The 17413-nt window shown below is 40.5% G+C and overlaps 2 protein-coding genes across 4 annotated transcripts in view; one reads left to right on the top strand and one right to left on the bottom strand.

Annotated features, from left to right (window-relative positions):
* polq (polymerase (DNA directed), theta) overlaps positions 1-5338 on the top strand; it is a 17028-nt gene extending 11690 nt beyond the window's left edge. For all 3 annotated transcript variants that reach the window (XM_016666096.1, XM_007542119.2, XM_016666097.1), the window contains 15 exons: positions 39-170; positions 243-445; positions 882-1089; positions 1174-1367; positions 1476-1604; positions 1740-1914; positions 2041-2164; positions 2813-2907; positions 3008-3090; positions 3162-3263; positions 3349-3460; positions 4209-4333; positions 4428-4563; positions 4655-4761; positions 4835-5338. In XM_016666096.1, the coding sequence (XP_016521582.1) occupies positions 39-170; positions 243-445; positions 882-1089; positions 1174-1367; positions 1476-1604; positions 1740-1914; positions 2041-2164; positions 2813-2907; positions 3008-3090; positions 3162-3263; positions 3349-3460; positions 4209-4333; positions 4428-4563; positions 4655-4761; positions 4835-4948 (2039 nt within the window). In that variant the 3' untranslated portion in view covers positions 4949-5338. The remainder of the gene's footprint in view (positions 1-38; positions 171-242; positions 446-881; positions 1090-1173; positions 1368-1475; positions 1605-1739; positions 1915-2040; positions 2165-2812; positions 2908-3007; positions 3091-3161; positions 3264-3348; positions 3461-4208; positions 4334-4427; positions 4564-4654; positions 4762-4834) is intronic.
* On the bottom strand, positions 5334-17413 carry uba6 (ubiquitin like modifier activating enzyme 6). Its single transcript, XM_007542120.2, has 32 exons — positions 17310-17413; positions 16769-16862; positions 16513-16607; positions 16367-16395; positions 16157-16251; positions 15117-15228; positions 14473-14553; positions 14256-14378; positions 14037-14160; positions 13731-13834; positions 13571-13633; positions 12819-12895; positions 12611-12677; positions 12375-12518; positions 12126-12272; positions 11962-12042; positions 11782-11859; positions 11511-11692; positions 9775-9880; positions 9603-9692; positions 9439-9519; positions 9220-9348; positions 9066-9117; positions 8909-8972; positions 8761-8830; positions 8605-8676; positions 8398-8521; positions 8105-8298; positions 7725-7852; positions 7482-7569; positions 6963-7057; positions 5334-6886 (listed from the first exon to the last, which is right to left on the bottom strand). The coding sequence occupies exons 2-32, from the start codon at positions 16807-16809 to the stop codon at positions 6745-6747; spliced, it is 3078 nt and encodes a 1025-aa protein (XP_007542182.1). The 5' UTR covers positions 16810-16862; positions 17310-17413; the 3' UTR covers positions 5334-6744.

The raw sequence follows: 17413 nt of genomic DNA, 5'->3' as shown, positions 1-17413 counted from the left end.
AGAATGTTTTTTTCTTTCTGCGTTTTCTTTCTGTGCAGCATCAGAAGCTCATCTAAAGCTTGATGGTTTTCCAGTAAGAGACAATGAAGGCCTTACTTTGATTGGACTTTCTGTCTGCTGGGGAGCCAGAGATGCATACTATATTTCTCTACAGCAGGAGCAGAGAAAAGGTATTGATAAAAACAGGCACACTGATCCACATATTTATGTGTCCATAGCTGAACCTGTCTGACCCCAATCAGGTCTGAGCTCCAGTCTGGCTCCTCCTCCACTCGATGATGCTCTGCCGGTACGGGAAAGGTTGGAGCAGGTGAAGGTCTGTCTGAGCGGACAGGTGACTCATCTTAAGGGCCGTGTGGCTGTCGTGAATAACATCATCAAGGTGTACAAGAGGCTGGTACAGAGCTGTGGCATCAGCCTGGAGGGAAATTGTGAGGATCCAAAGGTGGGAGAAGTTAAAAGTTATGATCAACTGTTTTTATTAGGATTGTTTGTGATGCACTATGTATAATATAAGGTGAAAGGAAAATGTCACATTTTTATACAAATGAGACTCTCAGAAGTGTGTCATGCATTTGTATTCAGTCTGTTAATGCTGTTCCTGAGTCCGAGGTTCGACTATCCGACGGACCCTCCTCTCCAGGACCCCTGAATAGACCTTGCTAGGGAGGCTTAAGAGTGTGCCCCCTCTGTAATTGGAGCACACCCTCCAGTCCCCCTTTTTACATTAACTAATAACTTTACCACTGTGCTGTCCTAGTCTTCTTCTGGACTTTATAATTCTTTTCACCTTTGGAATTATTATTAGTATTTAAAAGTTGGGATCAAGCTCAGTGGGAAATTGTAAGGAATGTAAATAATCGTGCAATTGTCCACCCCAGGTTGCCTGCTGGCTGCTGGATCCTGGCAGTGAAGAAAGAACTCTTCCCAACATGGTGACTGTCTATTGTCCCGAAGAACTACCCCTGCTGGATGGTCTCGGGAACGCACTCTCCCACTGTCCTCGAGTCAGGGCTGCAACCAAGAGCGTCCTCATACATGCTGTGATGAGCCATCTCTCCGGTCTGCTGGAGCAAGACGGCACACTGGGTAGAAATGCTGCGTCTATGAAGCCAGTGGTGAGAATGAGGTGTTAAAGTGGTGGTTTTTAGTAATCCTATACGACTCTGTCAGATGTGTTTAGGAGGATAGAGATGCCTTCCCAGGTTTGTCTGGCTCTGTTGGAACTGAACGGAGTTGGCTTCAGCGTGGAGGAGTGCGAGAGACAAAAACATGTGATGCAGGCCAAACTGTCGGCGCTGGAAGCCGAGGCTTACAGCCTGGCTGGACACACCTTCTCCCTCACAAGTGTTGATGACATAGCACAGGTCCAACTCTTCTCATCTTCCCCAGCTGATTTAGTAAAATGCAAATAGATCAACAAAGGGAAAAAAAAAAAAACCCAGAGGATTTAATGACGTATTTTCTTATGGTAGGTATTGTTTTTGGAGCTTCATCTGCCTCCAAACGGAGACATAAATGGACCAAGAAATAAGAAGACTTTGGGTTACACCAGGAGAGGCGGCGGCAGAGTGCGACTTGGGAAGCAGTTCAGCACTACCAAGGTGCAAACAATTAGCTACGAAACTATTTAATAATCATTTTTGTTTTTAAATTATGCAACTTCATTAAATTAAATCCACTGGATTTCACTTGAAGCAAAGAAGACTTAGATCTAAAATAAAGACTTTCTGTTTCAGGATGTTTTAGAAAAACTTCGTCCCCTGCACCCTTTGCCAGCTGTAGTCCTGGAGTGGCGGAGAATCACCAACGCCTTGACTAAAGTGGTGTTTCCCCTGCAGAGGGAGAAGCAGTATCATCCTACATTGGATATGGACAGAATATACCCCGTCGCACAAACACACACGGCAACAGGTGCAACAGAGAGCGTCTGTGTTTACAAGGCTTCGCTGAAACCAGATTGTTTCACCTGGTTATTATGAATCATTTTTATTCAAGGCAAATCTAACCAATGGATTTAACCAGATTCCTTGTGTTCAGGTAGAGTGAGCTTCACTGAGCCAAACATCCAGAACGTCCCCAAAGATTTTGAGATTTGCATGCCTACAGTGGTCGGAGAAAGCCCTCCTTCTCAGGGTGGCTTCCAGATGCCCAAAAAGCTGGGGTAGGTGCACTCTTGGTCCTGGCTTTTCATTCCTAGTGATTTGCAGTAGTTTTTATCCTTTTTCACATTCTGCCCACTTGTATGCAGCTGTTATGTAACTGTCTCTTGTTGAAGAAAAGTCATGACGTCTCATTTTCATTTTGCCACAAGTTATGTAGGGGTTGTGTGGAACAAAGTGCTCTGCACTGTGGTGAAAATCTGGGGAGAAAATCAGTTAAAATGTAGCAGTCGGAGCTGCAATAAATTGATTTAGATCAATGCTTATCGGCCTAGTCAAAGCCCAGACCTATATCACTTTGACACACCCACTTTTAACCCAAGTGCTGCAGTTGCTCATGAAAATAATTAAGAATCCGAATCAGTCTTAGTCATGAAGCCAGAAAATTGACTTCAGCTTCACTTTGCTCTCAATGAAGACATTCAAAATATTAAAAAACAGAAAATAAAAAGTGAATTTTTTTTTCTTTCTTGCAAATATGTATGCATACAGTGTTTTTATAAATGAGGTTTACAAGATTGAATTAGTGCTAATATGCATGGCATTAATCTGGCGCTCTGTTAAGTGTTGATCACAGAGATAGCCGGGAGAGAAACGGTCTCTGTGGCGGCTAGTTAGCTCGGTGCTAACTACTGTTTCTGCTTTTACAGAAAGAGGACAAACTCTGCTGCTCCTTTTCCTGCAGCTGCAGAACAAGGCCTGGCCTTCTCCGTCAGCATGAGACATGCATTTATTCCCTTCTCAGGTTTAAATCAGCATGCTGTGTTCTTATGACATATGTAGACATTTTCCCAGTTGCTTTGTTTCAAACCTAATTGTCCATGTTTTCCTGTATAAAACTGAAGGAGGAATGATACTGGCAGCTGATTACTCTCAACTGGAACTGAGAGTGCTGGCTCACCTCTCGAAGGATCAGCGCCTCCTGCAGGTCAGCGGTGTAGCAAAACAATATAATAGAATTGTCAAAGATGACTTACTGACACATTGTGTGCTCACAAGGTGCTGAATGGAGGAGCTGACGTGTTCCGTTGCATTGCTGCCGAGTGGAAAAGTGTTGACCCAGAGTCTGTGCAGGACAGCCTCAGACAGCAGGCAAAACAGGTTGGGATATGGAGAACAGCAGATTTGGGGATGTGATGATTTATTTTATGACCTCTGATGATCGGACGTTCTTCTTTGCTGAAAGATTTGCTACGGCATCATCTATGGAATGGGAGCAAAGTCACTTGGGGAGCAAATGGGAGTAGAGGAGAACGACGCAGCCTGCTACATCGAGAGCTTCAAAGCGAGATACAAAGGTATGCAGGCAACTGCAGTACCACTGTGCTGCATAGCAGAAATAAACAGGATAGGTTTACTGTACGTTGAAGTTTTCCTGATATTGTGTTGTTGCAGGATTCAACTATGCCCCATATAGGAGAAGTTTAATAAGATTGGTCGTAGTCCTCATTATTCCATACATGTAAAATCCACCAGTATCTTCAGTAGTGAAACAGCCTCACAGCATGATGAGTTTGTTGTGTTTTTACCTGAAAGTTTCAGCTCGACTCAGACATATTTAAGTTAAATAGTTGTTGGTTTTTTTTTTTGGTTGACCTTAAAAAATCTTCTGGTTTTAAAAATAACCTGATGAATGGCTGTTGTATTGGCACATTCCAGTGATTGCCTTCAGCCAATTTGACCAACAGTCCTCTTCAGTCTGGATGGAACAATAACATCTCTGAAGCAACCCAGTCACTTGAATCTGATAGGTGATGATGTGTGGAGGAAGCTAAAGATTAGGGTGACGGTGAGGAGACTTAGGAGCTCACCAACAAAGATAAATAATCAAAATGACAGTGAAAACCTGTTGGTCACCGATTTTAAGAGGAGTTCGACTGCTTTTTAGATGTAAGACATCAAACATTTTCAAGACTGATTCTGCTTATAATTTGTTTCTTTTGAGAAATGCCTGCCTCTTTTCATGTCAGAAGACTTCTTGGTTGAGTGAAAATAAATTCAAATGTCTTCAAATCCCTCATACCAGCATTCCGTCTCGTCTTTCAGGGATCAACGCTTTTCTTAAGCAGACTGTAAAGAAGTGTTTAAAGGACGGCTATGTTCAGACGCTGATGGGCCGGCGGAGATATTTAGCTGGGATCTCCAGCACAAATCCACACGTCAAAGCTCATGTGAGCAAACCTGACAATTAAGGTTTAGCGAGTAAATAACACCCAAAGCTCACTTCTGTTTCTTTGCCTCTCGGCTCCTCCGCCGTCCATTCAGGCAGAGCGGCAGGCGGTCAACACGACGGTGCAGGGTTCGGCAGCCGACATCGTCAAACTGGCTACCGTCAACATCCAGAAACGGTTACAAAAAACGTATCCTGCGGCCCCATTGTCTCACAAACACACACGCTCAGGTAAACTTCACACAATTCCTCCTTTTCGTATTTACACTTTCAGACTGTGACCTTTAACGCCATCAACCTCAATTTGTAATTCCCCCTCCAGCTCACAGTCACCGCAGAATTGGGACGTCTCGGCTCAGGGGAGCCTATTTTGTCCTCCAGCTGCATGATGAGCTCATCTACGAAACCACAGAACAGGATCTCATACAGGTATTGGGAGCACTGTTTGGGTTATGACACCGAGAGCAGGACGATGCTTCATTATCTGACATTTTCTTGCCAGGTTGCACAGATAGTCAAAAGGGAGATGGAGTCAGCAGTGAAGCTGTATGTGAAGCTCAAAGCCAAAGTCAGAGTTGGACCCAGCTGGGGAAACCTGCAGGACCTCGATATATAAACTGAATCCTAAATGATGAAATTAACTGTAATGTTGCTTTGTAACTTTTGTATATACTTCCATCTGCACAAAATATTTTTTTAATCATATCGACGATGAGATGCGACATCTGATTTTGTACATGTTTTATAGGCTGACAACAGAGACGCACCAACCATTTGGCTGTATATGCACAAAAACATTCTCATTTTCAGTCCATAATTATTTACACTAAATTGGATTTAAAAGTCAAAAGCTCTAAGAATCCCTGAAACTGGTCTTTGACCAGGAAAAAGCTTGATTGGTGCATCTTTGACACTAATATGGAGGATGTCTGATGTAATGAATTGGTAATGTTTGCCATTTGAGTTGGATGACTATAAAGACTCACCAGGTTTATTCTTGATTTTATCCTGAAGTCGCATTTTATTGGACCATAGGTTGAGCTGGCTTTCACAAGAACGTACATCATTTATTTCTCAACAAAACAGATTTGTCTTATACTTACAAAGTCCAATAGACATTTCTTGTTCAAAACAAACAAAAAAAAGGTTAAATGGATGAATGAGAAAACAGCCAATCTCCAAACTGTTTTCAGGTCAGTATTTTCATTAAAAAAGCAGAAAACCTTTGACTTCATCCTCCCAATTTTTATCAAGTTGGAACTCCATTCAGAACCATTAAGATATGCCTGCAAATATAAGCCAGTATAGATAATTTCAAAGTCCTTTGATGGAGCCTCCAACTGGAACAAAACAGGAGTAAATACACTAATGGTTTCAGCTCATCGCCAACAATTAACCAGTGCACCGTGACTCAACAGAGCTCATCAACACAAGGCTCAGTTTGACACAAAAAAAATTAGTAACAAGTAAATAAATACATGTCTCATGAAAACATCTATGAACAATGATAAAAAGGAACGATATACCCCAGAAAAATGTGGTTTTTAAAAACAAAGTATGAAAACATCTGCTCATCTTCTTTACCCAAAGGACTTTACTTTCCAACATGGAGGACACTGTCAGTGCAGTCATTAGAAAAGAAAATAATGAGATGGGCAAGACCAGCAGCTACATTTGAGTGTTACTGGCTCCTCACATCAGTTGCATCGTTTGATTGAAGTGTAATGTGGTAAAATTATCTTCTAGTGACAAAGCACATACATGAGGGTGTAGATGATGGTCAGTTTTCTTAAACACTGTTGTGATGTCACCATTGTTTTTATGGAGCCGAAAAGAACAATCATCTGGAGACACATTTATAGTCAGCATCTTTGGTCATTTTGTCACTGGCTTATTGGACCCCTTTAACTATACAACAGCTTGATCTGTTTCTATGAACACAAGAGTGGCCAACAGCTGATTCCTAAAGAGTAAGGTGAAGTGATGAGTGCCAAAGGGAAGGATTAACAGCCAGGCAGATGAAGAAATTGGCTATCAGAAGAAAAACAAAAATCATTTAAGGCATCAACACAGGCAGAGCTGTGCATTTCAGAGTAAAAACCAGAATATATGTACAGAGAGGTACAATAACAAGTGCTACTTAAGCAGCTTTAACTTCCTGGCTATTTGTGCAGCAAGAACCTGTCTGTCTTGCTGTATGAAGCTCTGGAGATGAGAGGGGAGATGGCAGTGGGGTTGTGCTGGGGCTGGGAGTTTTGCCGTAGTCAAATCAAAACCTGAAGGGAAAACTCTTGTCCCCGTGAGGCTTCTGTTCTTGACGGAGCGGGGGAAGGGAGGTGGAGTATAACAGAGTGCTTGAAGTAAGAGAAATAAGGACACCATAGGTTTTTGGGGGCGACGTCTCTGGAGCTGTCAGGGTGCCTTGCTCTCCGGGCTGAAGTGGTACCTGACAGGAGGACCAGGGAGGTCCTCGTCTCCGTCTGATTCTGGAGCGAACGATACGGTGAGGTCGACATAGCGACGGGCCGCCGATGGCTTGATGAGCTTCTGCATCCTGCGGGAGACGGAGGATAGAAGCTTTAAAGAAAGAATATTTTAAAATAGAAACATTTTAGGAGTGAAGTCCTTACGTCAGCTTGAGTCTCTTTGAATGTCCTGGCATCACAGGAACGTAGAGCATCTTTACACCATGGACGACCATGCTCGGTTCAATCCCGTACTTTTCCTACAAAAACATGAAATCGTCAACTTTATTATGTTTGAAAATGAGTAACTGCAAAGTATGGAAACACTAAATCGGCCAGCCAGCCAGAGATCTCAGACAATTTTTCCTATTTTGATTTTCCATCTCCCCTATTCAATAATGCATGAAAACTCAGAAATTCCTCCAGATTTAGTTTATAAATGCATCACTTAACAGAGATTACTTTATTTTCTGTGTAATTGAAAAATATTATCTGATGTTTCTTTTCAGTTCGATTTTCCTTTTAATAGGAAAAAAAAAATCAGAATGGGTCAAAATCTTAAACTTTGTATCAGCCAGGAGAAGGACGATGGCTGCATGTCGAGTTTGCAAATATTTGGTGGGCTTAAAAAGTAATGTTGCAACTACTGAGACGGAGCTGAATAATGGTAAAAGAACGTCTCACCCTCACTGCGTTCATGAAGTCGGAGAGAGTAAAATCCTCGTGGCCGAAGATAGTCCAACAGTCCCAAATAGTAAAGTAGATGTTGTTCCTGGAAAAGATGTTACCTTCTTAGCAAAAACTGGTTTGAATGAATAAGTGAGATTCATTAAAGGGTAACATCCTATATTACAAAAATGCTTATGTTGTGATTTGTAAGTTTGTGGTAATGTGTGCATGAAGGAGGAAATCTATTGATGCTTCTACCTGATGGGCGTCCGTTTAACTGGGGCGGGCTCCGTGAGCACCACCACTGGAATGGCCAAGTTAAAGAAGCAGTTCTTCAAAGATTCAAATCCGAATCCACCGACCACCTTGATCAACTCCAGTGACACCTATATCATTAAGAATAAATAAATTCAGATTCAAGGCATGAAGGTTAAGTGTTTATTAGAGCAAACAAGAACTTAACTCAGGTTCAAGTTTGCTTAAATAACTAAATAGCTTTAAACAAATATACTTTTCAGGGTTACCTTGAATACATTTCAGCTTACTTCAGAGTTTTGCACAACCTTCTGATTGTCACATGAAACCCAAATAATGTACAATCAAGTCTGTTCTTATAACTGTTCGATGGCGGTTCTCACCAGTCCTGCCACGGCAGCGGTTGCTGTAGCGATGGCGGGGATGATCTTGCCGGCGATGCGTTTTGTCTTCAGTCTGTCTGCCGGCTCGATGGAGTACATCCTGGCTCGGATGGAGGAGGCCGACGTGACAAAGTCTATGTGACCGTTGCTGTCGTCGTCTTTTTCAAACTGAAGGGGTCTCATCTGTAATCCTTCTGCAAAAAACAAAAAAAACAAAACAGATGTGATCAAAATAACATCCAAGAAAGCATCTTTCTTTTTGCACATCAATCTAATTAAGTTTGTCTGCACACCTGGTGTGACCTTGTTTGCGTCGATGGCCTGCTCAAGCTGTGTGATGGCTTCCCTCTCCTCTTCGCTGCTCAGAGGCATCTTTGTCGCGTCAGGTTTCCTAGCAGTCTCATCTGTCTCTATAGACTAGCAACAACAGAGCAAAGATAAATTATCTTTTTTTTTTTAACAGAGAGAAATGGAGATGCCAACTGAGAAGCATAACCTACTTTCTCTGAGGGTCTGTACTCAGGAATTTTGACATCAGAAAGAATCCTGCTCACAGTGTCCTCAGAAAGATCCTGATGAATAAAAGCCCAGCCAGTCAGCGATTAAATTTAAATTAAATTTGTTTGACAATACAAGCACGAATGCATGTGACCTACGTTTTCTGAGTAGGCGATATCATAAACCTCAGCATAGAGCCGGGCAGCGCTGATGATGAAGGTGAAGTGCCTGATGGAGGAAAAAGGAGGGTGAGGCTTTGATGACAGGAATGAAAAATATCAAGAAAACACACAAAAGTCTACTCACAACGGGTCTTTCAAGTCAAAATCAATAGGTGTCGGGGGTCTTTTTGGAGACTGCCAAAACAAACCTAATAAAGCACAAAATGTGAGATAGATGTGTCATTCTGTAGATGCATTTAATTATTTATTTTAATAAAGAGAAAAAAGTTACATAAACTCACTTCCATCTTTTAATCTCGTTTCCAGAGGAAATGAGTGCAAGAGCTGTAGGGCCTGGATAGTAAGGAGCAAACAAACGATGTTAGGGTTGGAATGTCTTTCCATTTTAATCTCTTTATAAATATTCATGTGCATCTATAGGTCGAGATTAGATACCTTTCTTTTGAAATACTTTTCAAACTTCAGACGGGCAATGTGGATACACTGCTTCCACTGACCAGGACGTCTGCTCAGCAGCTTAATGACCTGAAAGGATCCCTCCAGACTTTCCCCCGCCTGCATCCTCTATACACACACACACACACACACACAGCACAGAGGTTTACAATGATGCTAAACAAGCATGAAAACAATGTGTGCAGCATTAAATCTCACCTGCAGCACAACATCAACTGAAGGGTGTGTCTGCCAGAATGAGTTGTAAATGGAGGGTTTATGGAAAAAGGAGCTCTCAAACTAGACCAGAAAATCACAACAAAAAGCATTAGACAATAGTCTCAGTACCAAAATAACAATGATCAGATTCATTGAGGACAGACCTTGTCTCTGGCCCACTGGATGGTGTGCTCTATAACCGAAGGGAAAGACTTGAGGGTGCAGAACGGGATCTCCTCCTCAGGGGGGTCCCTCTGAGAGGAAAAACAGATGGTTCAGAACATAAAACACACACACACAAAAAAAAAAAAAATATGACCAGGAAATAATGCTCACATGGCTATTGTATGACTCTGTTAAGCTTGGAACAATGATCTCAGTGTGTCCTTTAGTTCCCATGGTGCCTGAGTCCAAGAGAGGTCTCTGATTGGACACACAGCGGCTAGAAATACAACATGAAAAAAATATTACATTTAAAACTGAACAATTTCAACCTTAAAGCTTTCATTTAAACAGTTTTTCAAGGGCTAACATCAATGAGGTGTTAAAGTTCAGATGAAAATAAATCCAACTTGGATGAATACGACCAAGTTCAAAGATGGAGGCTTCATTCAAGAGACACTGGCTGGTGGAAGGAATCAGCCTGTTTTAGATTTGACATATCTGATATATAAACATCCTTTATATATCAAATACGACTTAAAAGTCATTACTTAATATCCCCCACCCCTCTTAAAGGGATCCAAGATTAGTTGAACATGTTTGCCTAAATATGTTGTAATTTTCCTTCTAACTAAAGAATTGTCGTTTGCTATATGCCAAAACTTTGTCATTTCAAAAATATACATCTTTTGTTATATTTTTCACCCATGAAGGTCGCCATTTTTTCACCTCCTGAGTTGATACGTTTTGGTCCATTCAGTACTGAAATCTACAGAGTAAACACAGATAGGCTGTCTTTTCCTGAGTTGTTGTTTATTACTGGCGTAATTTTAAATAATGAAACGCTGTGTCACCGTTGGCTGTAATTACAAACAAAAAAAGAAAAAAAAAGTATTTGAATCTGGATCTCTTCCCACATGAAAAAAAAAAAACAGAAGAGTGCAGTGGAAGAGAGCCGGAGCTGAACACAACTTTCGAAGGACCTACATTTGTGTCCTCAACATTTCTCTCCAGAAGACTGTCATTTGTACGAGCAAAACTGACAAAGTCTCCAACAGGTGGTCGTTACCTTAAGCAGCTAAAAATAAATGCCATGCCGACAGTTTTTATCTGCAAAGCGCCTAAACCCTGGGAGAAACATCAGATAGACAGGGCAGGAAGCTATTTTAAATGTTAACAGAGATATGCAGCAGTTGTACTGGTGGCACTCCTGCCGCCTCGGACGAAGACTGGACCGTACATGGAGCTATAAGAAGTATTTACCGGATCACGCAGTCCAACCAGAGGTATGTGTCATTCATTGTTTCATCTACAAAGCTGAAGGCAGCAGCAGCAGCAGACACCAACTCCTATGGCCAACTCTGTCCTCTTCCTCGGTTTGTTTCTCCTCATCTTCATCACCTCTTGCAATTTCTACATGCCAATCAATTTCAGCATGCTCCAGTTCAATTTGCAAAGGCTTAATAATGTTACTCACCACTGTTTTGACTGGACAGAGCTAGCGCAATTGGACCATTAGACATAATTTACCCAGAATCCATTGCCGTGTGAACAACATGGCAACATTCATGTGACAATATTTTATTAAAATGTATAAAAACTAAACAGCTATTTTAGATTATTACATCTAAAATCAATATTTCTCAAAGTCTATCGTTACAGCTAATCATGGATCCTTTTAAGGCAGCAGAAAGAAAAAGTAACATGCCTTTTATTTATAACTCCCAAATATATGTCAAAACTAGCTAAAATCATAAAGCTAAAACCTTGAAACTGTCTTCAAAATGTCTTAGCGGTGTGTATCTAGTAATACGCAAGAAATAAGCGGACAAAAATATGGTGGATATTAGTTGCTATATACAAATCATTTGGATGAAGAGTCTTTAAAATTAATTCTAGTTCACACCAACCTGTCCACATATCTCCTCGCCTCCACGTTGTCCAGCGCTGTAACCACTACGTTCATGGAGGAGTAGAAGGAGTCGCTGTAGACGTTTTCAGAGGCTGGACACACCTTGTTTAGGTGAGCGTCCACCTGCAGCTCTGGGTTGATGTCAAGAGTGGCTCCTGCTGCTGTGGTACTTTTTGGCTTCTGAGACAGCAAAGGTGGGGCAAGGAGTTAAATTAATTTAGCTTCCGATATTAGTTCAAGCAAAAACTATAACGGTAACATCCGTTAACCTGTATGTGATGGGGTCTGAAGAGGAACTGCCTGTTCAGGTTAGACTTTTCTATGAGGTCTGGGTCTGTGACACAAACCTTGAATGTGACACAAAAAAAATATATTCAGCAAGCCTGTATTACATAAGCAGATGAAGGCAATGCGTTCAGAAAGAAGAGGGGTGATGTGAAGACGCCCACCTCTCCAGAGCTTTTTGCCAATCCGACGCCAAGGAGGGCAAAGTTTTTCAGCATTTCACAGCCTATGGCACCACAGCCAACCTTAGAAAGAGAAACAATTAAGGTTTATTTAGCACAAACATCTTGCAATTAATGCACTAATACTGATAAACTCCAGTGCCTACCATAAAGACCCTGAGCTTGTGTAGTTCAAGACACAATGATTCACCAATGCAGGCTCGTAATCCATCATAGCGGTCACCTCGAGGGAAAAACTCCTCAACAGCAAGAGACTGAAGAGGCCTGACCAGCTCAGTGGTGTCGAGGTAAAACTTAACAGTTGGAGAGGAACAGGTCAAATAACAGAGAATTTGAGAATACCATCAGGGTGAGTTGTCAGTAAGATCCTTTGGACCTCTGAAATAATCTCCTACCCATTGCTGCAGTGGAGCAAATTTCCCTGTAATGGCCTTGAGAACTTCCTGACTTGCTATTCCTCCCACGGCTGCAGCTAACGGAGGAAGGGTTCCCCTGGCTGTCCGAGACAGACAGCGCACCACATCAGCATTTACAGCAACCTACGACGAAGGAGGTTGAAACAAGAAGAAAGATAGCTGATAATGAATCAGAATGTATTATTGTGAATCTAAAAAGAGAACTAAAAGCTCACTTTGTTCAAAAGTGTTGTATTCACTTCCTCAGTCAGGTTTAGTAAAACCTCAGCATCCTGTAAGCACCTGATGATGATTAAAGCATAACAATTTATTATCTCTGTGCATTTTTTACATTCATTTTTTTTATTATAAACTGGAATTAACAGAATGTAGAGCAGGAAATCACAGTGGAGGTAGAAAAAAAGCCAGAGAAAGTTTGTTTACCCAATATTAGGAAGTCTACAGTGCTTGACCTGGAAGTTATCCAGAGCCAGCATGGCAGCGTGGATTTGTAGAGGAGCCTGATGGGTAGAAGACAAGATTATGAATTAAAGCACAAACACCAGGCTTGACTTAGGCTAATTTTCCTGGTTTAGCTTGTTTTGCAGGTTGAGGAAAGGATGTCCGGTGGACGGGGTGACATCGTTTCTGTCGATTGTCAGTGAGGTTTTTAAAAATGTGAACTAAGATTATTGGACAAGACCTGTTTAATGAGTCCATCAAGATGGATGAGGATGTATGGCATTTCTTTTTCCATGTAATCTAAAATGCATTAGATCATTTGTAGCACATTGGCTACAGATCAGAGAAGCATAACCCTACTGTTCATATATGCATCATTTTTCTTCCAGCATTACTGAAGCATGAAGCGATTATCTTCTGGTTTACCCACATTTTAGCAACAAAGTTCATATTTTTCATATTCTGATTTCTCCTGCCATACTTATCCAGATAAATCCAAGTCCATAGTTTCCAACATTTTTGTAAACCAACTGTGTAGAGACTGACTCGTCAGCATATGAATCAGTCATATTAATTTCCAGCTCATCCAGGTCTGCTGTTACTGTTTAACTTACCATGATTTAATTTCATTTAACACAGAAGTGCACACTATCTTTAAATGGAATTAAATTCAGAGTCACATCTGAATTCGCCAATATGAGATATATGCTTCCCCGCTTTCTTTCCATTCTTACCTCTGGTTTACTGAAGTCTGGAATCAGAACCTGAGGATTACAAAGCTGTCGCTCTAATGTTTCCTGTAATACATAAAAGGAACAGAGTAAATAGGTTTTTTAATTACTGTTCACCTTTCTTGTCCAAATATAATATTTATAGAGTAAAATATTTACTCACAAAAGAATATGTTGTAGGGTTTTTCACCATTACAAAGAAACCTCCATGAGCATAGGGCTGAAGTTCTGATGTATCTCCTATTTCAAAGCTGTGAGGGGAAAGTACTGATACCACACACAGCCACAAAAATATTAAAAAAAGAACAAAAGAAAACACAAAGTTTTGATTAGTTTACTGTTATACAACATCATCCAGTAGACACAGCTACAGCAATGCCAACACTCAAACTACAAGTGTGTTCAGTTTTTTTTGTGCCTATTTTAAATATTTTAACACCAAAACTGTTCCATTCAGGAAAGACGATACCTGTGACCCGCCGTACAGTCCCGTTAAGCGCTACCATCCCATGGACCTCTCTGAAGATCACATTGTGGCCTGTCTGTAAGCCATGGGGGCGGTTGTCCATGCAGGTTACAATCCCAGGATTGTTCTGAGTTACAATGAGATTTTTTTTTTAAGTGGATAAAGTTCAGAATCAGCCAGACTTCCTCTTGTGTGAACACAGTGTAACAGCATGAACACTACCTGAGTGATACTTTGGATGAAAATTTCTTTGGGCTCTTCTCCTGTGGGATCAGACACCTCGAACGTTTCCCCAAAGTCACAAAAAATGCGTGCACAGATGCCGTAAGTGTCACAGCCAATGAACTGGTGAAAACAGAAGGCAACAGTGTTTAGTTGAAATGCAGCAGAATACATATGAAGCAAACAAATATTTTCTATCGAAGGGGTTAAAACTTACTCTGATGGGGGGCTGCTGTGAGTGGCAGAATGTATTTATTCTCTTCTGTAGGTTCAAACTGGCCTCTGTCAAAATCACACACTGCAGTAGACAGAGAACAGTAAAGAACTGAATGTAGGAAACTGTCTGCAGCAGACAGACGAGAACAATCTTGATTTAATTTAAATGAGTCAAGACTTGTTTTTTTTTTTTAAACTGAAGGACAAGGAAACTGACAGTACTAACTAATAATGAGTCGAAATGGATAATTCTCCGATACTTTGATCAAACCTTTATGGTAATATCTTGTACTGTCAGATTTGACTTAAATTTGACAGTTCCTATCAAAACTATTCAAACAAATATTTTGTTACATTACAAATAGAAAAGGTACAGCAATTTATTTGTTTTTCTTTCTTCCATAAGAAACTACTATGAATTTAACCAGAAAACATATAGAATTATCTATAAAAAGTCAGGAAAAATATCAACCACTGGAGGTGGGCCGAGTGTTCCCACAGATGCATAACAAATCAGTACAAAATACAGTCACAGCTCCTTCATCACAAGCAGGAGTTTTTAATAGCTATTTTCTGAGACTAGATTCCTGAAACATACTCAAATGTAAAACATTTTTGAGACAAGATTCTTAAATATTAACTTACTTGATACTTTCTGAGAAAACTTAGATCAGTGTTGTCATCCACAGGCAATGAAGACATGTCAACTTGGACATATGGGTTTAAATCAGCAACCCGAGGACACACTGCCTCCACCCTGAAACAGAAACATTAACTTTAGTTAACATGTATAATATCTAAACACAGAAAATTAGACTCCCGCCTCATATTATGATTGAGCAGATCTTGTTTCCAGTTACTTGGTCAATCAGCCATTAATGCTTCTGAATAAAAAAAATAATAATGGCAACTACTCAAACAAATAGTTTGGTTTGCTTTTCATTATGGTTAGGGTAGTCAAAGCCTTACTACCAAGTTCCAAACAACAAAACAAAATCTTATTTATGTATTTAAAAGGCTCATAATACTGACTTAACATATTTTCTATATTTTTAATATTTACTTGAAATACGTCAAACAATTCTCTTGAAATGCTGCACCAAGCCAAAACATGAACTAAGATGATATTTTTAAATGCTGATGTTTTCTAGTCCAAGTTAAACTTTTTGAATCAAAGCCAAGGAAGGCCGATTTTGTTTGTATAGCACATTTCAGCAACAGCGCGATTCAAAGAGTTTTAAATGATACAAAGAAGATAAAACAACTTAAAAACAAAACAATACAATGAAATGGAAAAATAACTGAAAATGATGACCGGATGAAAAAAAACATTAAAACTTATGATGTTCCAGTCATTATTAATTGAATAATTGAAAAAATGATCATAACTGGGTTTTGCAATAGGACATTGATACAAAACACTAGATGCTAACGTTAGACATCTGGAGTATCCCTGCACTGAACCCTTCTGAAAACTCATGAGTCGCTACCATTTCTAATATGATTAGTGGTCAAATATCAGTGTTCTCTTTAAATTTAATTTAAGCTGTTGATGTATAAACTTAAATCAAAAAATGAACAGCTTTAATGTATATTAAAAAACAAAATATAATATTAAATTCAAGGTAATGATGAGTGGATATAAACTTGTGACTGGAACTGCATATCGCTACCGTCCACATTACCTGCTTCTATGGCTCAGAACATCCTCATTGTGGATAAAGAAGTTGCATCCCAGATCCCATGTCTCACAATTCTTGGTGTCGTGAAGAGTAACAGACTGAACAAAACACACATGAAAAAAAATCTGAGACTTAGGAAGGTTCAGATCTGACTCTGGTGCTCAATACAATTTTGTTGAGCACTAGACAGTACAATTTCACGATACTACCCACCTTCACGCCAGCCAGGACTATGTTCTTTGCTGAGGAAACACAAAAGTAAAATCAAATGCAGTTAGTGATGGTTATGGTCGTATTAAAATAGTATCAGAAAGGATTAACCAAAAAAAAACAAAAAAAAAACAAGTTTGCCTGCCCACCTATTTCTACTCCCAGTGCTCCCATTCCACTGAGAAAGACTGAGGACTGGGCCATCTGGTGCATAGCACTGTCTCCAAGCACATACCGCTGCCGGCTGAACAGGAGGAGATCGTGAAGAAGGAGAAAGTGTGAGAAAAGGTGAGGATCGCCGACTCCTGTGTGGTGAAGTGCGCTGTCATATCCTGACCCGACTGCCACGCCATGTTATCTGTGCTTTCGGGTTAATTAATGAGAGAATCACCACACAGCACTTGCCTGTACAGTGAGTCGTCAATTTCCATCAGGTCTGCAGCCATGCTCAGAGGGGAAGGGGGTGGCGATTCGGTCGTTTCAAAAATCTCGACTCTTCCTAAACGGGAAGACAACAACGTGACATTTGTGGCATTTTGCGATTCTGTTTTTAAACCAACGCCCAACTGCAGGTTAGCTACATGGCTAGCTGGTTGTCAGTAGCCGCTGCTCCGAGCCTCGAGTCAGAACAGCGTGTTCGGCTCCAGGGCCCTTTAACCGTGAAGCATTAAAACAAAGTAAACCGGTACTTTATTAAAATACACAGGTAACTGCTGATTGAAACTCAACGTTAGCTTCTACATTAGCACTGAGTGTCACTCCCGGTGAGGTACCGGTGACCAGGACTTATCATAAACTCGTTAAAAGTGGGAACAGAAATACCAGGCAACACAAAACCATCCAAATTATTCGACTGTTTAAGGAAACAAAACCTCCGTCATATAGTGTGTCAAATATGTTGCTAAAATTGTTATGATAATAAGAATTTAAAAGCATTTGCTTGTACCTGACAGTATGCGCGATGGGTAGCTTCGAATGAATTGCTGTGACTGGTTAAAAACTAGAAGCGTTTCCGGGTTATCCTGATCATGTGACTCAAAATAGCCAATG

This window comes from Poecilia formosa, unplaced genomic scaffold (genome assembly GCF_000485575.1).
Source record: "Poecilia formosa unplaced genomic scaffold, Poecilia_formosa-5.1.2 Scaffold660, whole genome shotgun sequence".
Taxonomy (NCBI): Eukaryota; Metazoa; Chordata; class Actinopteri; order Cyprinodontiformes; family Poeciliidae; genus Poecilia; species Poecilia formosa.
The sequence above is the reverse complement of the archived record's forward strand: the minus strand, read 5'-3'. Positions and strand labels throughout refer to the sequence as shown.